We start from the raw sequence: 21,074 nt of genomic DNA, 5'->3' as shown, positions 1-21,074 counted from the left end.
CTCCGCCCTCCCTCTCTCTCCGCCCTCCCTCTCTCTCCTCCCTCTCTCTCCTCCCTCCCTCCTCCTTCCCTCTCCTCCCTCCCTCCCTCCCTCTCCTCCCTCCCTCTCCTCCCTCCCTCCCTCTCTCTCCCCTCCCTCCCTCTCCTCCCCTCCCCTCCCTCCCTCTCTTCCTTCCTTCATTCCTCGCTTCCTTCCTTTCTTCATTCCTCGCTTCCTTCCTTTCTTCATTCCTCCCTCCCTCCCTCTCTTCCTTCCTTCCTTCCTTCATTCCTCCCTTCCTTCCTTTCTTCATTCCTCCATCCCTCTCTTCCTTCCTTTCTTTCTTCCTCCCTCCCTCTTCTCCTATCTTCTTCCCTCTCTCTCGCTCCCTCGCTCTCCCTCTCCCCCTCCCTCCCTCTCTCTCTCTCGCTCCCTCCCTCTCTCGCTCCCTCTCTCTCGCTCTCTCCCCCTCTCTCTCGCTCTCTCCCCCTCCCTTTCTCTTTCTCACCCTCCCTCTCTCTTTCTCACCCTCCCTCTCTCTTTCTCACCCTCTCTCTATTTCTTCCTCCCTCCCTTTCTTCCTTCCATTCCTTTCTTTCTTTATTCCTTCCTCCCTTCCCCTCTACGTTGCTTCCTTCCTCCATTCCTCCCTTCTCTTCCCTTACTTCCTTCTGTTCTTCTTCGCCTTTTTTCCTCCTTTTTTCTTTCATCCTTAGGCCTCATGCACACTAGACTCTTCTTGATGCCTTTCTCCCAATAGGAGAAAAGCAACATTGAAAACGTACCTAATGCCATGTTTTAAACGCTTTTAGGCTAGTTTAGACGTGTTCAGGCTAAGAATACCCTCTTCTCTTTCTTTCATTCAAGTTTTCATCATTCCTTTCCTGTCCCCTTTTTTCCTCACCCTTCCATCCTTTTTACCTTGTGTTACTCTATCCATTCCCCCTTCTTTCCTTTCTTCCTTCCTTCCCTCCATCCGTACTTCACTCTTTTCCTATTTTCCTTTCTTCCGTTCCACTCTCCCTTCTGACTCTTGCTCTCTCCCTCTCTCACTTTATTTCTTTGGATCTTTCTGCATCTCATGCTTCCTCACCTACTGTCTATCTCGTTATGTTCTTGGTGTTCATATATTTTATATTGTCTCTTTGTGCACTCAGTTGTTACCCCCACTGCCTCTTTCCTTAAAAGTGCCTTTAGTGTTAAAATGTAGAAATTGACATTTGCTTACACCATTGCATAATCTTTCTGCTTATCTTTCAGCTTGATCATTGTATCCAGCCAGCAGTGATTACAAAAGATGTGTGTATGGTCTTTTATTCTCGCGATGCCAAAATCTCCCCACCTCGGTCCCTGCGCAGTCTATTTGGCAGCGGATATTCAAAGACTCCTGACTGGTGAGGGCTTGTATCTGTTATTTTTTTATTTTTTTTTTACATTTTTTCCCAGATGTTTATTCACAGGAAAGAGAATATTGCCAAGAATTATTAAAATAGGATACAACAATCAGGGCTGCTGTTAGAAATCATAGAACCCTATATTGCCTACCTGACAGGGCCCCGCATCCTCACATCCCCACGCCCCAGAAAATATCAAATTATATTTTCACTAAAAATACAATAAAATAATAATTATATCACATATTTAGCGATCTGTACTCGTAGCAGCTGCCGACGGGAGAGGAGGAAAGCCGGCAACCCTGCTGGGAAAAGGGAAGCATAGGGGGGGCCCAAAAAGCAGGGGGATAGGGGCGCGGATGCTAGACCTGATCCCCCTGAAGCACAGCTAGGGGGAGTGAGCGGCGAAGAAGCTGGAAGTGCTGCAGGGGGAGGCAGAAGAGCATCGGTTACTGAAGTAAGGCAGTACAGCTGGCCCCTCCTGTTCAGTAGGTGCCCAGGGCCCCCTTTTCAACTGATGGGGCCCAGTACAAGAGGGCTGGCTGTGCTGCCTTATCAGTGGCCCTGATGACAATCACTCATGCCCTAGCTGTAATATTATCAATTGTACTTATTGATATCTGTGGTGAACATAGACTGTCATGTGCTTTCATTACAGTAACAGAGTAACTGGAATCTATGAACTAAGTTTGTGCAAAATGGCCGACACAGGAAGTCCTGGTAAGAACAAAACTTTTTACTTACTGGTATAACTGAATTGCTCTGTACAGCATTTTGGTGCAGGAATATTGGTGTTTTGGTTTTGATATGGTTCCTTAATTTCATATGAAAGCCATGGTAGAAGATGCAGCATAGTGCTGTATTACCTTTGAACTATTCTTGTAGGGCTGTATACCGTATATGCTGTCTGCTACATAATACTCATTACTAAACCCCGCTGTGGGTGAAACATGTTTGGGGCATGGCTTTGGGTAGGAGTGAGCAGTTTGCTCTCATTGCAATAAACCTTGGCTAGAGTTGAACATCTTCAGTGTATGGCCCGTTATTTGGATGTGGGTTGCTACGTAGTGTTGTAAAGTTAGCCCGGACTTTTATTTTGTTTTATTGTTCTTCCTATTAGGAATGCAACGAAGGAGAAGGAAAATTTTGGACACTTCAGTGGCTTATGTCCGTGGAGAGGAGAACCTGGCTGGGTGGAGACCTCGAGGTGACAGTTTGATTCTGGAACACCAGTGGGAGCTGGAGAAAATGGAGCAGCTCCATGAGGTAGGACAGTTGGAGTTTTAGTCGTGTTTTTCCATTAAATGGTCCAAAAACAATTACCATATGAAAGAACTCCAGATATGCACAGCTTGCAGCGGCCAAGCTGCTGAAAACACTGATGAATCTCTTTTTACATATACAACTATACATGAATAATTCTTTGGTGACCTGACCATTGTAGCCTATATGACAAGGTGTCAGTATTTGCCAGTTAACTTGACTAAAACCCTGTGACTAAGTCGCCTGTGTAAATAATTTGTCAATTTTTAAGGACATATAAGGAAGGGTACACTGTTATAATCTGCTCAAATTTTTAGTTTAGGCCAGTGTTAATTTTTATCGGCAAAAATATTTTCGCCATAGTTTTCATCAGCTGCATGTTTTCAGTGATGAAAGCGAAATTAAAATAAAATTAGAATTAAGTCAATTGACAAAAGCTATGACGAAAATCAATTCCCATTTTCATTTACTCGACTAAAACCTCTGGTACAATTTAGTCGACTAAAATCGAATGAGTTTAATAAAATTTGAATGCCTTTTTGAAGCATTTGTCTAGAATTTCCAAACTCCTTATATACTCCTGGAGTAAAAATCTAATAATATGTTATTATTTATGGTATTAAGGTTTGAACATGCACTACAGACACAGGTTTAATCGTTGTGATATTTAACATCTTTATAAATAAAACCAAGTTTCATAAACAAACAAAAATATTGCTTTTTGACCATAAGAAGTGCAAATTTAAAATATATAAAAAAAAAAATAAAAAAAAAACTGTAAACTCTATTGGCTGTAATGCCAGGCTGCGAGTGGAGATGGCAAAGTAAATGGGATTGAGGGAGTGCACAGGGCAAGGTGCATTATATTTTGGGCATGGGAAGGTGACCTGCAAGTGGGGATGGGTTAGTAAATAGGATTGGGGGGATGCGCAGGGAAACAAACTGGACCATCTGGAGAGGCTGTTATTTTACACAGTGCTAAGCACTACCACCTTGCTTGGAGGGGAAACACTCACCACGTTCCATCCAGACAGACACAAATCTAATGGAGGAGTTCCTCCTTTGTAGTTACATAGTTACATAGTTAGTAAGGTTGAAAAAAGACATCAGTCCATCCAGTTCAACCTATGCATCCAGTTCAACCTATGATGTGTGTGTGTGTTTGCTTTTAATCGTACATTGTATACCCCTGTATGTTGTGGTCTTTAAGGTGTCCATCTACTAGTTTTTTGAAACTATCGATGCTCCCTGCTGATACGACTGCTTGTGGAAGAGAATTCCACATCCTTACTGCTCTTACAGTGAAGAACCCCTTACGCACTTTAAGGTTAAACCGCCTTTCCTCTAGTTTTAGTGAGTGGCCACGTGTCTTATTGTACCTCCTTTCTCTGAATAGTTTGTTCCTTATGCTCGGGTCACCAGTACAGTATTTGTACATTGATATCATATCCCCCCTCAATCGTCTTTTCTCCAGAGAGAAAAGGTTCAGTGCTTGTAGTCTTTCCTCATAGCTGATGTCCTCCATTCCCCTAATTATTTTTGTTGCCCTTCTCTGGACTTTCTCCAGTTCCAGCACATCCTTCCTGAGGACCGGTGCCCAGAACTGGACAGCATACTCCAGATGTGGCCGGACCAGAGTCTTGTAGAGTGGGAGAATAATCTCTTTATTTCTGGAGTGAATCCCCTTTTTTATACATCCCAGTATTCTGTTGGCTTTGCTTGCGGCGGCTTGGCATTGCATGCCACTGCCAAGCTTGTTGTCTACCAGTACCCCCAAGTCCTTTTCCATCCTAGACTCACCCAGAGGTTCCCCCCCTAGTGAGTAGCTTGCTTTCTGGTTTCTGGCCCCCAAGTGCATTACTTTACATTTTTCAACATTAAATCTCATCTGCCATGTAGTTGCCCACCCCGTTATTTTGTTCAGGTCTGCTTGCAAGGTTTCCACATCCTGCATAGAAGATATTGGCATGCCTAATTTAGTATCATCTGCAAATACTGAGATTGTACTAGATATCCCCTCCTCTAGATCATTTATGAATAAATTAAACAGGATTGGTCCCAGGACAGAACCCTGGGGGACCCCACTTTCCACACCCGCCCAATCCGAGTACTCCCCATTAATCACCACCCTCTGTACTCTCCCCTGGAGCCAGTTCTCTATCCAGGTACTCACCTTATGGTCCATACCTACCTTCCTTAGTTTGTACAGTAATCGTTTGTGGGGAACGGTGTCAAAGGCCTTTGCAAAGTCCAGATACACCACATCCACAGGCTTACCTTTATCTAGGTGGCAGCTCACTTCATCGTAGAAGGTTAATAGATTGGTTTGGCAAGAACGATTTTTCATGAATCCATGCTGATTACTACTTATAATACCAGTTTCATTACTAAAGTCTTGTATGTGGTCCCTTAACATCCCCTCCAAAATTTTGCAGACTACTGATGTTAGGCTGACCGGCCTATAGTTACCCGGGATATATCTCGGCCCCTTCTTAAATATTGGTACCACGTTGGCTTTTTTCCAATCAGCTGGCACCATACCCGTCTGTAAACTATCCTTAAAGATCAAGAATAATGGTCTGGCAATCACCTGGCTGAGCTCATTAAGAACCCTCGGGTGCAAGCCATCCGGTCCCGGGGATTTATTTATGTTAAGTTTCTCTAGTTTAGCTCTAAGTCTATCTTCTGTTAACCATGGCGGCACTTTCTGAGGTGTATTATTGGCCTTACAAGCTGGGTTTGTGTAGCCCCCCCGATTCTTTTGTGAAGACTGAAGAGAAGAAATTATTTAACACTTCCGCCTTTTCTCTGTCCTCAGTGGCCATATTTCCCTTATCATCTTTTACGGGGCCAATGTGTTCTGGCCTCGCTTTCTTACTGTTTATATACTTAAAGAACTTCTTAGGGTTCTTTTTACTCTCCTCCGCTATATGTCTCTCGTGTTCTATTTTAGCCGCCCTGATTTCGTCTTTACATTTCTTATTACACTCTTTGTAATGCTTAAATGCTGCCAATGACCCCTCAGTCTTGTATTTTTTGAAGGCCTTTTCTTTAGCACTAATATACATTTTTATGTTGGAGTTTAGCCATCCAGGGTTTATTTTTGCTCTTTTAAATTTATTTCCCTTTGGAATGCACTGGCCAATCCCCCTGTTTAGTATGCTCTTGAAGCACTCCCATTTTTCCTCCGTGTTCTTTGTTCCCAGGGTTCTATCCCAATTGATATTTTCTAGCAGCGAGCGCAGCTTTGGGAAATTGGCTCTTTTGAAATTCAGTGTCCTTATATTACCCCTCAGCTTCCTATTACTGTAATTAATACTGAAACTTATTGACCTATGGTCACTGTTTCCTAAGTTGTCCCGTATTTCTATATCCGTGATCAGGTCTGTATCGTTGGTAATCAGTAGGTCAAGTACCGCATTGTTTCTTGTCGGTGCATTCACCATCTGACCCATAAAATTATCCTGCAAAACATTTAGGAACTGCCTAGCCTTGGCTGAGTGCGCGGTTCCTTCTGCCCAGTCTATATCTGGATAATTAAAGTCCCCCATTATAATGACATTTCCCATCCTTGCTGCCAATCCTATCTGTAAAAGGAGGGCCGCCTCACCCTCCTCCCTCTGGTTGGGGGGTCTATAGCATACGCCCAATATTAACTTCCCCGCCGTGCCATCCCTTTGAAGCTCTACCCATAGGGATTCTGCCTCATCCATAGCTCCATTATTAATATCATCCCTCATATTTACCTGTATGCTGTTCTTAATATACAGACATACCCCTCCCCCTTTTTTACCTTCTCTATCTCTGCGATAAAGGGAATACCCCTGAATGGTCGCCATCCAGTCATGGGAGCTGTCAAACCAAGTCTCAGTTATCCCCACAAAATCTAAGTCCTCCTCAAACATCAGCAGCTCCAGCTCTCCCATCTTGTTGGCCAGGCTTCTGGCATTGGTATATAAGCCACGTAATTTTGATGTTTTTAGGCTGCTCTCTTGATTTTTCCCCGTACCCACCCTGGGTATAGGAGCTCCGAACACCCTACCACTAATGCCCCCATTTCTGCCCTCTGAAACTTTCTTTCCACTGGCTAATTCTACATCTGTACCCTCCCCCCCCATTCCCTAGTTTAAAAGCCCCTCTAACTTTTTGGCCATCCTCGCACCCAGTACGGCTGCACCCACCCCATTTAGGTGCAATCCGTCCCTACCAAAGAGCCGGTGACCGACTGAGAAGACGGCCCAGTTCTCCAGGAACCCGAAACCCTCCTTACTACACCAGCTCCTCAGCCACTCGTTAACTTCCCTAATCTCCGGCTGCCTCTCTGGTGTGGCTCGAGGTACAGGTAGTATTTCGGAAAATACTACCTTGGAGGTCCTAGTCCTCAACTTAGCGCCTAAGTCCCTGAAATAATTTAGGACTCTCCGTCTTCCTCTACCTATGTCATTGGTACCCACGTATACCATGACAGCTGGGTCTTCCCCAGCCCCACCCAATAATCTGTCCATCCGATCCGCAGTTGCAGTTGCAGGGCATTGTTCCAGAACTCCCAGGCAGCAGGCAGACAGAGGGAGCCTGCATCTCTCAGCCAATACAGCTTGCCGATAGAGTCAAGCTGGGGCTTTAACAGACAGGTGGAGCTCTGAGGAAAACGAAAGTTCAAGTGGGTACTGGAGATTTTAGTCTACTAAAATATGAAATGAACCAAAACTATTCAGATGACTAAAACTAAAATGGCATTTTAGTCAAAAGACTATGACTAAAACTAAATCAAAATTTGACGTCAAAATTAACACTGGTTTAGGCTAACAAGTGGACAAAAATGTAAAATTTTAATGAATTTATACATTTTTTTAATACTATATTTGTATCAAACTATTACAGTATTAAACAGAGTCACATTGCCATATACAGGCTAGATTGGCCTCTGCGAGTGGAAACTATAATGATCAGGAACCCCTCTGGTTCCTGTTCGTCAATGAGACAGCCAGGCTTGATCGCAACAGTCGCACAAAGTGTTGGCTGGTAGGCTAACAGAGCATGTTACATGTGGGAAGAGGTTAATAACAACATTTGTAATTGCAGAAACAATTTGATTCTCACTTTGAAAAATTTTAGCAGAATATAGGAAAGGAGGTTTTGTGGTATCTTTTTAAAATAAAAGCTGCAAGGATTTTTAAAATGGTGCTTGCTACAGTCGTTGCAATATACTGTAGATAGTAGAACTCTGTCATCCTAGGTAGGGTCTTCTTTTTATCTCAAGGTTTGGGTTCCCCTATATGAGTCCTAACTGCTGTGCTTAGTAGTTTATAAGATGGTCAACTGTAGCAGATTATAGAACAAGGTATGCAAATCTCGAGTACTTTTTATTGTAGATGGTTTTAAACTCTTTCCTCTATTGAGGAGCTTGTCCATCATGTATATTTTCTCTTTTCTTTAGAAGAAAGGTTTAGTTTGTCCATGTTACTAACACTTCTTAAGTTCTAGAGGTTTAGCACAATCATTTATAAAGTTTAGCAACTTGTAAGTTTTCAGGCTGATAAAATAGCTACAGGATCCAACTAACCTTGTCCGCTACATTTCTTCTATAGCTGGAACAGTACAGGTCAAATACTGGTGGGGGTTCTCTCTTTGCTGTTTGTATAATATTCCTGTACTTCCTCTAAGGTGGAGAAAACTCGGCACCTCCTTCTGCTCAGAGAGAAGCTTGGAGATAGCATCCCAAAATCCCTGAGCGAGTCCATCTCACCAAGCCTCAGTAGCGGGACCCTCAGCACTTCCACCAGCATCTCATCCCAGATCTCCACCACCACCTTCGAAAGTGCTATCACCCCCAGCGAGAGCAGTGGCTACGACTCTACCGATGTTGAAAGCCTGGTGGATCGCGAGAAAGAGCTGGCCAGCAAGGTGAATTTTTAGGAGTCTTTTATTTGTATTATACATTTATAATAAAATAGTGATTAATATGCAGAATAGCTAAAAAACACACACCGAGCGCTCTCACTCATGGAAAATGGTTTCCAATGCAAAAAATATCCTGACACACAGCAGCTACTATAAATAATTAATTCACATATAATACTAAGACCCGGTTCACACTACTCCGACTTGGGACGCGACTTGTGCGACCTCAATTCGCCCCAAGTCGCTTGTCATTAAAATTCAATGTAAACTAATGAGAGCCGTCTTAATATGCACTACTGAAGTCGCTCCGACTTCAGAAAAGGTTCCTGTACTACTTTAAGGCAACCTCTATCCGACTTGTGCACATAGACTTCAATGGGAGTCTCCTCTAAGTCGGATCCTTATCTATTTTCAAGCAATTGTGATCAGACTTTCCAGGAAGAATAAAAAGATTACCCAGGCATTCCCCACAGACAAAGTCGCCTATCATTTAAGTCTCTTCAAAGTAGTGCACAAGTCGCGCTTAAAAAGTCGCTCCTGCATCGGGCGACTTTCTGGTCGCGGTAGTGTGAACCGGCTCTTATGCTACTTTAACCAGTATCAATTTATGAACCTGGAAATAATAACATTGGCAGCGCTACTATGTCCTTATTATAAACAATATGTGTTTTGTATATCAGATATCTAAGAAAATGTAGTCTAAGGCAAGTTCTTTCTTTCCTCCACCGGTGGCTCCCCTTTTTTTCTTACTATATGGGAGCACCATTCGCTGAAAGAGAGCAGTACCAAATCTAGAAGTGACAACCTAAAAAGTGATCATAAATTGAAAGATTTTGTAGTCCGATTTGATGGTGCTTGGAGTAGTGGAGGCTGAGACCAGAGTTAAGCTGATGGTTTAAAGGCGTATTAAATCTGTGGTCTGGTGAGTGTCCATTGCCCTAAGGGTTGAGCACAATCGGTGTGGTGAAGGTGCATGCCATTAGGCCCTGTGACATTTTAAACACCGATGGAGGAAAGAACTTGCCTTGGACTATATTTTCTTAGATATCTGATATAAAAAAACAGATTGTTTATAATAAGGACATAGTAGCGCTGCTAATGTTATTATTGTACATTTAAAGAATATCTCCTTGAACCTCCTGGTGGTTAGGAGATAAATAATGCCACAGTATACAGCACTTTGTGTTTTTTTTTTTCCTGTTGTTGGGCAAGCAGATTATATTTCCTTATATTTCCTAACAGTGCATAAGGACATGCTGGTAGGTTAATTGGCTCCTGTCTAAATTGGCCCTAGTATGTGTATGTATGAATGTCAGTTAAGGACCTTAGATTGTAAGCTCCTTGAGGTTAGGGACTGATGTATATGTAAAGCGCTGCGTAAATTGACAGCGCTGTATAAGTACCTGAAATAAGTAAATAAGGAAGGCAGACATGTTGGGTATAGGCTTCACTCATAGATGGGAGGCCATAAAGGAAACCAAAGACCACCAACTCCACCTTTTCCACCTCCATTTAGATTTTAGCTCTCTGCTAGGAAAGAGGGTCTTTATGGGCTCCTTATCTGTCCTTTAGGCAGGAGTTAGTCTTTAAAAATGAAAATTTCTACAGAGTGATTTGCTGAGTATTGTCATAGTAATTCCGGTGTCCCTTCCTTTTATGCAGTGTCTGAGACTACTCACTCATACATTTAACCGGGAGCTGACCACAGTGTGCAACAGCATCAGTGATTGTAAGGTAAGTGGAACACTGACCTTCTACCTTATGTTTGGTGAATATTTCATGAGACACACTGTGCTAAATACAGAACACTGTTCTTTAATTTTAAGAATGTTCAAAGACATTTATTTACACTCAAGCACAACAAAATGGTTCTGTGCATTGCAGCCTATTTTCAGTATCACAGTACAAATTAATAGGACTTTTCATTTTGCACAGAATAGGAAACCCTGTCAGGTTAGTTTGTTTTTTTGTGTCCAACTGGGAGGATTTCTCTTCATTTCCTGTCCTATAGACAGAACAGGAAGTGAAAGGAAATCTATTGAAAGTGAAGGAAATCCCCTGCTAGATTATTGTTCCTGTAACAAGTGTCCCCATTGGAAGATTTCCCTTCTATTTCTGTTCTGACGAAAACTTAAAATTTGTGATCTCTCGTCACTTTCAGTCCCAGTGACAAATAGAGGGAGTAAATCTGCCCAGCAGGGTCACAGACAGCATTTAAAACCTGACAGACGTTTTAACCCCTCACCACTCAATCCAAATTAAAAATAAAAGTTTGGACTATTGCTATACTTTAATGGCTTGCTATGGATCACAGCATATTTTTTAACAGATTTCCTCAACTAGCATCTGGATTGCTCATACCAGTTACCCATTAGGGTCCCTCCAATATTATCAGTCCAGTACACACTTAGTTTAATCTACCAAGCCCTAATAAAGGGGGACCCTTTGAAATCCCTAAACTTGTTACCTTTTTATGATAGAAGAGTCTAAATAAAATGAAATCTGGACTTTATACATTCTTCTTTTGGTGCTTTCTTCCTTGCACACCCAGCCCCTACTCGAGCGTTTGGCCAGCACTCCTGGGAGTGCACACTGGATGTTTGTGCAGGTGTTTCTAGGGGCGCCAGGCATTTTTTTTCCTGCCTCTAAACTCCCTTGCATGTTCGCTTATGTGTTCATACACACATAGACTTTTGGCAGCGTTTACTGGTAGTTTTGTCAGAAAAAAAACGCTTGATGCTGCTAAACGCGTCTAAACGATAGGCGCATTTATCGCTTGAGCATTAATTCATTTCTATGGCCAGAATACATTATTATTCTGGCCAATGAAATGAATTAATGCACAAGCTATTGAGACTGCTGCCAGGAAGAAAGGCTTCTAGCAGAGTTTGCAATAGATCCAGTGTGCATGAGGCCTTAAAGCGGAACTTTACCCAAAACAACTTGATAAAAAATTATGTTCTGGAGACTGCCTTTTATCTGAAGCCTAAAGCCCCAGCAGTAAATCATAAAGTGAGACCAAACCCATCAATTACCCAGTTTAAAAAACTGTTTGATTTGATTGTGTCCTCAACCAAACTATTAAACCATCAAATGGCTGGTGTCAAAACTGATCACATGTGCAGCACCGTGGCAGTTGCAGTTCAAACAGAGGCATCTTCCTTGGCTGTAAAGGATAGGAGGGTTTAAATCCGCTTTAAGGCCGCCAGCAGATCAGCCTCTACAAACTCAGCAGTGCCTAAAAATGTTTTACATATCTATACCTGCAAAATGGGCTTTTAATTTTTTGACTTTTCCACTTTAACCACTTCCAGACCGCCCGCTGCAGTTTTACGTCGGTACTTTGATGTTAAATACCGGGGTTATGGCAGCAGATAGCTGCCATAACTTCAGTAATTTTTGAAACTGCGGGCTGTCCGCTTTAACATAAGGGTGGTCCGATCACCCTTATGGGTGGCGGGAGAGTCTTTTTGACCCCAGATCTCACATTAAAGAAGTCCTGTCATTCTTATTTCTATTACAAGGGATGTTTACATTCCTTGTAATAGGAATAAAAGTGATCCCAAAAAAAAAAAAAAAAAACTGTGTAAAAATAAAAGATAAAATAAATAGAAGAAAAAAAAATTAAAGTTCCCGTTAGCTTGCGCGCAGATGCAAATGCATACGTCACGCCCACATATGTAAACGGTGTTCAAGTATCGCCACGATCATTAGAGCGAGAGCAATAATTTGAGCCCTAGACCTCCTGTGTAACTCTAAGCTGGTAACCTGTAGAAATTTTTAAAATGTCGCCTATGGGGATTTTTAAGCACCAATGTTTGCTGCCATTCCGCGAGCGTGAGCAATTTTGAAGTATTACATGTTAGGTATCTATTTACTCAGCGTAACATTATCTTTCACTTTTTAGAAAAAAATTGGGCTAACTTTACTGTTTTTTTTTTTATTTTTTAATTCAAAAAAGTTAATTTTTTCCAAAGAAATTGTGTTTGTAAGACCGCTGCGCAAATACGGTGTGATAAAAAATATATTGCAACAATCTCCATTTTATTCTCTAGGGTCTCTGCTAAAAAATATATATATAATGTTTGGGGTTTCTAAGTAATTTTATAGCAAAAAAAATGATTTTAACTTGTAAACAACAAGTGCCAGAAAAAGGCCCGATCCAGAAGTGGTTAAAAGCGGAACTAAACCCTCCGGTCCTTTTCAGCCAAGGAGGCTGCCATCTTAGCCTCTGTTTGACCTGCAACTGCCTTGGTGCCACACATGTGATTGGTTATGATACCAGCCATTGGATGGTTTGACAGTTTGGTCGAGAGCACAACCAATATGACAGTTAGCATTCCTGGCATGCCGGGAATGTAAATGCTTTATAAAACCATTAAATCGATGGATTTATTTCTGCTGTAAAGCTCACCACATATCTTATCTTCCGATTGTACTATCTCCTTTAGATATACCAATAATTATGTAGTACAAGGGCCTGCTTGATTGGATACAAATTGTTTGGACAGATTTGGTAGTTCCCCATATTACATAGCTTTGGTAAATCTAAAGTTGTTTGCACAACCAGACTGTAACTGTAACCCTAAAGAGAATTCATCTCTCTACACTGACCTGACAAAAAACACCTGTGACTTTAAAAGATCTAGCACTCCACATCTTTTTTTTCCTAATTCCTGCAATACAAATCTGACAGATGTTCTAACCCCTCACCACTCAATCCTAATCTACAAAACAGGTTTGGACTTTAGATATATTTCAGTGGCTTGTTCAGGATTTACAGTATTTTAAAAAAATACATTTCTCTATCGTTCATTGACGGACGCAGTTCTCTCTGATTCAAATCAGTAGGGTAATACCGCCCCCTACAGGAGTAGGACACTAGGCAGAAAAAAATTCTGGCTACGCCTATGGGCTGTCCCTGGGGGTATACCCTCTCTCTTCCTGCATAGGATGTCAGTTTTAATCTGCCTAGTCAGGAGTGAGGACCTAGTTCCTTGCTGGGATCTTTGGTCCTGGCATGGGAGTACTTTCTCTTTGTTCTGGTTCCCACCCCTCATTTTGGTACTGCTTTGGGACGTCCCTACTGATATGCATCAGAGGACTGCGTCCGTGAATGAACAATAGAGAAAAATGGATTTTTGACTTACCATAAAATCCTTTTCTCTTAGGTTCATCGACAGATGCAGTACCCGCCCCTCTAATTTTTTGAGTGGGTTGGTGTGTTTTTCTCTGACACTGCTTTGATACAAACTGACATCCTATGCAGGAAGAGAGAGGGTATACCCCCAGGGACTGCCCATAGGCGTAGCCAGAATTTTTTTCTGCCTAGTGTCCTACTCCTGTAGGGGGCGGTATTACCATACTGATATACATCAGAAGACTACGTCCGTCAATAAACCTAAGAGAAAAGGATTTTATGGTAAGTCAAAAATCCACTTTTTTAACCAATGGCAGTTATTAATATTAATCCTCTTTCATTAGTCCCAATGTCCTGAGATGGGTAACTACACATAATTTCTTTTGCTACTGTGAAAAATTTACAAAAGGTTGGACAGCACGATTTAAATTGTTTCACAGCTTTTTTTTTTTTCACTTATTTCTTAGAATTGCACACTGTACATTAGTACTTTTTGTATGTCTAGTTAATGTGTGGCCCTATGCTCTGTGTTGTTTTCAGCCTTGTCTGCTGCAGGCACTCGGTACGTTTGCATTGTGCTGCATGCAGACGGTTTGCATAGATACTTTGTGTATATAAATCAAGCACTCTTTGTTCTCCAGCTGTCTGATATCTCCCCGATTGGACGTGACCCGTCTGTCTCAAGCTTCAGCAGCGCCACCCTGACACCTTCCTCCACCTGCCCATCCCTGGCAGAATCCAGATGCAGCTCTGTGGACCAGAAGTGAGTATTACTTGCTATTTCACTAATTCAATGAGCTTTATTGATCATAATGTCTGTGGGATAAGCTGTTCTTGCTGCTTGCATCAGCCAATCAGCCTTTATTTCCACAAGACCTGTTTTTTCTTTCTCAGCTCAGTACAGGTTAAAAAAAAGGGATACTCTGATTGGTTTCAGCGAGCATCAAGACCAGTTTTTTACACATTTTTATAAGTTAAGCCTTTCTTTTATGTTATTGTCGTCATCTTATTTGAAGCCTCCTTTTATTTCAGGACGCCAGAAGCCAACTCCCGTGCCTCCAGCCCTTGCACAGATTTTGAACAATTCCAGTTGGTGCCCACAGTGGAGACCTCATACCTGGCACGTGCTGGGAAGAATGAATTTCTCAATCTTGTGCCCGACATTGAAGAGCTCAGACCTGGGTATGAAGTCTTGTATGATTACAAACATTAGCTAATTCCACAGCTTATAGTTCCTCCACAGGTGGGATGTTTTGGGTTAAACTGCTAAAGGTATCCACAGCTATTATATGATAGACGCTCACATTTATTTATTATTATTATTTTATTATAGACATTTATATAATGCTGATAATTTATACAGTACTCTGTGTATTGTACATTCACACTAGTCTCTGCCATCAAGGAGCTTGCAATCTAAGGCCCCTATCTCACATGTATACATACACACACATAATATGGCCAGCTTAGACAGGAGCAAATTAAAACTAATATAATCTGTTTGGAGTGAAAAAACCCAGAGAAAACCCACGCAAGCACAGAGAAAAATCCAGTATTTTTTTAGTTTTTTTGATTATGGCTTACAGCTAGAGAAAAGCCAAAATTCAGTATCTCAGAAAATTAGAATATTACATAAGACCATTAAAAAAAATTATTTTTTAATACAGAAATGTTGGCTTACCTGAAAAGTATGTCCATGTAGAGTATAGTATGCACTCAATACTTGGTCAGAGCTCCTTTTGCATTAATAACTGCATCAATGCGGCGTGGCATGGAGGCGATCAGCCTGTGGCACTGCTGAAGTGTTTTGGAAGCCCAGGTTGCTTTGATGGTGGCTTTCATCTCATCTGCATTATTTGGTCTGGTGTCTCTCCTCTTCCTCTTATCAAATCCACCACATATTCTATATGGAGTTTAGGTCAGGTGAGTTTAATGGCCAATCAAGCACAGTGATGCCATGATCATGTGACCAGGTTTTTGTACTTTTGGATTTGATAAAACGTAGTGGGCCAACACCAGCAGATTACATGGCTCCCCAAATCATCACTGGCTGGAAAATGTTGCATTTCATTTGGAAATCAAGGTCTCAGAGTCTGGAGGAAGAGTGGAGAGGCACAGAATCCAAGTTGCTTGAGGTCCAGTGTGAAGTTTCCACAGTCAGATGCAGATTTCATTTTCCAGCAAGGCTTGGCACCTGCCCACACTGCCAAAACTTCCAATACCTGTTTTTTTTTAATGATATTCTAGTTTTATGAAATGCACCTGTATATGTATATATAAAGTATATATAATAACATATATATAACTACATATAAAATATATATATATATATATAACAAAGCAGAAGTATTTCAATGCCCCCCTTTTTCCTCCACAGCTCGGTGGTCTCCAAAAAGGGTTACCTGAACTTCAAGGAACCTCATTCCCATTCATGGGCCAAACACTATGTAGTCGTACGCCGCCCATATGTCTTCATCTACAACAGCGATAAGGATCCTGTGGAGAGAGGCCTTATTAACCTGTCCACCGCCCAGGTTGAGTACAGTGAGGACCAGCAGGCGATGGTTAAGGTCGGTCTAGATGTTAGTATGGTCATCTTATGTCTATGTGTTTTACTTCTCTTTGATAAATGTATATTCACCTGTGTTAATTGTATATATTTTGTCTTATTTAACAGAGTCCGAACATATTTGCTGTTGTCACTAAGCACCGTGGGATCCTTCTGCAAGCTATCAACGATAAAGATATGAACGACTGGCTTTATGCCTTCAACCCTCTGCTCGCTGGTACAATACGGTGAGTCTAGATCAAATACTTAGTCATTAATATTTCAGCAGCTGTGTAATAGCATGAGGCAGAATGGAACTTAATTGGTAGGAGGAATGTCACGCACAGCTTTTGTCTTTCACTAATTCATCATTTGTTCTTTAGTCAGTGACAGCTGGACATTTTCTAGTGGTAGTCGGTTAAAGGAGCGCCCAAAATCAGCAATAAGAATCCCACTTAGATCAAAGATTGTCTTTTTATTGGTAGCAGAACATGTTAAAGCCAACACATTTTGGAGGAACAAAGACTCCTCCCCTTCTTCAGGGCGTAAATGTTGTAATTCGGATCTGCAACCAACAGTTTAACCTGGGCAGATCCGAATGGCAACAATTACGCCCTGAAGAAGGGGGAGTCTCTGTTCCCCCAAATGTATAGGCTTTAACATGTTCTGCTACCAATAAAACAACGATCTTTTGATCTAAGTGGGATTCTCATTGCTGATTTTGGGCGCTCCTTTAACCGACTACCACTAGAAACTTTGGAAACGACCACTAGGCCGTATCTTAAGGTAGCAGCCCAGACCTCTTAACAAGGGTCCACTGCTTTTTTTTATCCAGTCGAGCCAGATTGCTTGGGAGTTAATTTCCCCAAGTGGCCCTCTCTCACCTACCACCCACCCACAGACCCTCTATTGAGCAGGTCAGTCCAGCGCAGCTATCAACTTTTCAAAAAAAGCTGTACATTTTGACATTTTTCCTGACAGTTAAAAATATCAAATTGTGGAATTATTGTAAACCCTGTGCCTAATTAGAGTGTATCTAAATCCAAAACGTATTTTTTTAGGGTTTGATGGAGTGGAGAATGGTTAAAATCAGTGTTTTTTTTTTTTTTTGTAGACTATTTCCTTGCTGAGTAAATTCACACCCTCTGTTTGTCCTGGTGACCATTGTCAGTGAAACAGAGTATGGGAAAATTGGATTTTTGTACTTACTGTAAAATCCTTTTCTCTGACTTAATTGAAGGACGCAGCTTTATTTCTTCAGGGATAAGATTGATGCCACCACCTTTGGGGGGTAGGATGCTAGGTGCAACTTAAGAAAATGCATACCTAACAAAAAGATAAGCTTCCCTTATAATTCACTTGTTGAATGCGGCAAAGGCGTGTATCCCTTTGCGCTGGAGGCCTGTAAATCCACCTTCAAAGTCTCTTTGGTTTTAAAAAGTCCATAACCTTAGGGACATGTAGGACCTCACGGCTACCCTACATTAGAGCTGCACGATTCTGGATAAAATGAGAATATAAATTTTTTTTGCTTAAAATAAAGATCACGATTCTCGGCGTAATATCATCTTTTACATTATACAAAATAATTGTTCTAACTTTACTGTTTAGTTTTTTTTAAATTCATTAAAGTGTATTTTTTCCCCAAAAAAGAAAGACCGCTGCACAAATACAGAAAGACCGTGGCAAAAATACAATGTGACATAAAATATTGCAACGATCGCCATTTTATTCTCTAGGGTCTCTGCTAAATATATATATATATATATAATGTTTGGGGGTTCTAAGTAATTTTCCAGCAAAAAATACTGATTCTAACTTGTAAGTGTCTTTAAAGAGGAAGTAAACTCCTCAAAATGTTTTTTCTTTTTTTCTTCCCTGCAAAGTAAATGCATAATGTGCTAGTATGCATTGCATACTAGCACAATATGTGACACCTCCAACGAAGCCCACAATGTCTTCGCTGCTGGCCGCATCCATGTTCACCCGTCTTCTTCCGGGTCTGCGGACACCGGCAGTAGTACTGGGCGGAGCCGCATGATGTCACTCCCGCGTGTATGTACATACACGCGGGAGCCGCCAGTCACGGCACTGGGCTCTGAAGAAACGGCACGGGCGGCCGTTTCTTCAGAGTGCATGCGACGATGACATCTTCGGCTGCATGCACTGCAAATATCTCCTAAATCGTGCAAGTTTAGGAGATATTTACAGCACCTATAGGTAAGCCTTAATATAGGCTTACCTATAGGTAAAAGTAATTAAAGTGGGTTTACAACCACTTTAAGTGCCGGTTCACACTAGTGCGATGCCAGACATTGCATGTGATTCACACTGCATTGCTGTGCAGATCACATGCATTGTCTGTGCGATGCGATTTCAACCATACAAAAAGCTGTGTCCTTCTTTGAACACTAGAGAAATCCAAAATATTACAGTTGTCACTGGAAGAGGAGACCAGGAAAAATCTTCCACTAGGGACACCTATCCTAGGGATTTTCTCTTACTTTAGAGTGAATTCAACTCACATCCTGTGGTGTCACCAGGATGGGAAGTGAAGGGAAATCTCACAACAGGATACAGACTGCAAAAAAAAAACAAGGAAAAGGGAGTTATAGCCATTGTCTACTCTATTCAAAGCTTAAAAAAGTTTCGGCTGTATATGCAACTTGATACGAATTTCACCCAAAGAAAGAGTAGTAGTACACATAGGTGTGCTTTAGGTATGTAATGTGCTTTTTTTTTTTTTTTTTTTTAAAGGGGGGGGGGGGGGATAGCTCACCTTTTCAGAAAAAAAATAAAAAGATAAACTTTGTGCTCCCTAACTCCTGTTTGTCTCTCCTACAGGTCAAAATTAGCACGACGCCGCTCTCTCACCATGAAGTACTGAGCAGCTCCACCCCTCTCCTCCAGATATGAAGTGTTACCTCCCTTTTTGTGATTCTTAACTGTTTCTCTTGTCTGTAAACCTGTGGCTTTCTCCCACCTCCTCTTCTGTCTGTGCTCAAAACAAACCCAACTCGTCGCATGTGGCCGAATAAGAAGAAAAGACAGAGAGAAACGGACTCCTGACTCCCCTCTTTTCTTCTGGACATGTCCCCTTCCCCTTCTTCCAGCCCCGTTCCAGCAGTTTCTAGTGTCTGTAGTGTAGTACGTCCGTCAGAAGATGCATTATTTTTGCATTTTTTTCCTTACTTTTTTTATTTGCCATTGGTTTTGTGAGTTTTCTGGAACCTTCAGGCTCTCCTTGAGAAGTTCCTGTCCTCCTTTACCCCCCCTCAACCTGCTGCTAATGATCCTTGGGAGGGCAGGAGGTACCCCTTATACAGCTTTCTCTGTCTCTTCTACTACCACCGTGGCTCCAGCCCTGCTCTGCACCGGGATGTGACGGGTGTCATGGCTGGGCGGTGGCAAATTCCAAACATCCCATTCAAATTCTCCTTGCCCATGGACTTCATTGCCATCGCTAAGCTTAAAGGCTGGGCAGAGCAGCATGCTGCGCTGTTCTTTTTCTGCGGTACGGCCAACCTCACGTGCTGCAAAGAACAACATGGAGACTCAGACAAGAATGCCCATCGCCACTGGTGTGTTTATTTTACTGCACAAAGAAAAATTGAAGGGATTTTTTTTTGTTTGAGGTTTTAAGGATGAAGGAAAAATGCTGCTTATCTTGTTTTATCTTTTCTTTTTTAAATTTTTGTCATTAGGAAGTCACACGGATCAAAACGAGCAGGAAAACAAATCGGCAGCCATTTTTTTCCTTCGACTGTCTCAGGCATAAAAGTTCTGAAAGTTGTTTGTGTGGGCGCTCCAAAGTGCTGGGCCGACCGCTGGGCCTTTTCACCAAAATGGGCTGTTTTCAGGACAGGGAGGAGTCATGTGACCATGAAAGCTTCATCTCCAATAACCCATTGTTAGCAGGTTCTTGTAAAAAAAAAAAAAAATCTGCACACCACTTCCACAACAATAATATGGTGGATTAAACTATATTTCTACATATATTTATATATTGATTTAAAAAAAAAAGTTTACAGTCTTTGCTTTGAGTGACCCCAAGATTACCTGATCACATTAATACATCAACCTAATTAATATGTATTTTCATATTATTTTATACACATTCGGCATTGTTTGTTACTGCACCTTTTTCATGAATTGTTGGAGGGTGACATTTTATAAAAGTGTTTTTGATTTACCCATAAGGATATTTTTTTCATTAAGTACCCCCTATTACAGTAGACAGTGGTAGCATGGAAGTGCCCCCTATTCAGTTGTCAGCTCGCTGATGACATGGCTAAGGCACTCTGGGGGGAATCTACTAAAAATGGAGCATACATAATCTGGAGTAGCTGTGCATGACAACCAATCGGTTTTTTATCTTCAGCTTGTTCAGTTTAAGCTTTAAAAATGAAAGATAGAACCTGATTGGTTGTCATGCACAGCTTCTCCAGATTCGTTCTAGTAAATTCCCTTCCTTGTTCCTTAGTGGTATTACTAAGCTTTAATCACCCCTTACTTTTTTCTTAATACTTATCTACTAATACAGAAATCCAGATGGAGGAGGCATGAATATTTTGTCAGTCTGTTGGAATTTTTTTTTTTTTTTTGGTTTGGTGACCAGTAGACGTAGGAGTCAGCCAGCTCTGGAACGCCATATAACAGGGTGTGCCATGGGCCAACCAACCCAATGAGCATGCTCGACTGGTCTCCAAAGCCAAACATTTCTTTCCCAACACATTGTATGTTTTAAGATGATTGGCCTGTTTTATAGTTTCAGTTTGCCTTTTTTTTTATTTTTTTTCAAGGAAAACCCACCTAACCTGTTCATCTGTGCCCAATTAACAATTTTTCT

The 21,074-nt window shown here is 41.6% G+C and overlaps 1 protein-coding gene across 15 annotated transcripts in view; it reads left to right on the top strand.

The window, feature by feature from the left end:
• The window catches only part of KIF1B (kinesin family member 1B), a gene marked incomplete at its 3' end in the record, with an annotated part of 308,482 nt that extends 287,957 nt beyond the window's left edge, over positions 1-20,525 (top strand). For 8 of the 15 annotated variants that reach the window (XM_082274493.1, XM_082274504.1, XM_082274502.1 and 5 more), the window contains 10 exons: positions 1,240-1,373; positions 2,032-2,093; positions 2,494-2,639; positions 8,301-8,540; positions 10,200-10,271; positions 14,319-14,440; positions 14,710-14,859; positions 16,055-16,259; positions 16,355-16,473; positions 19,070-20,525. In XM_082274493.1, the coding sequence (XP_082130619.1) occupies positions 1,240-1,373; positions 2,032-2,093; positions 2,494-2,639; positions 8,301-8,540; positions 10,200-10,271; positions 14,319-14,440; positions 14,710-14,859; positions 16,055-16,259; positions 16,355-16,473; positions 19,070-19,112 (1,293 nt within the window). Of the gene's footprint in view, positions 1-1,239; positions 1,374-2,031; positions 2,094-2,493; positions 2,640-8,300; positions 8,541-10,199; positions 10,272-14,318; positions 14,441-14,709; positions 14,860-16,054; positions 16,260-16,354; positions 16,478-19,069 lie in introns of those variants that run through there. The other 7 variants (XM_082274494.1, XM_082274505.1, XM_082274498.1 and 4 more) reach the window with 2 other exon arrangements.
• Positions 20,526-21,074: the final 549 nt, after the last annotated feature.

This window comes from Pelophylax lessonae (genome assembly GCF_965119305.1).
Source record: "Pelophylax lessonae genome assembly, chromosome: 12".
Classification (NCBI taxonomy): Eukaryota; Metazoa; Chordata; class Amphibia; order Anura; family Ranidae; genus Pelophylax; species Pelophylax lessonae.
Note: the sequence above shows the minus strand (reverse complement) of the source record. Positions and strands in the feature narration are given on the sequence as shown.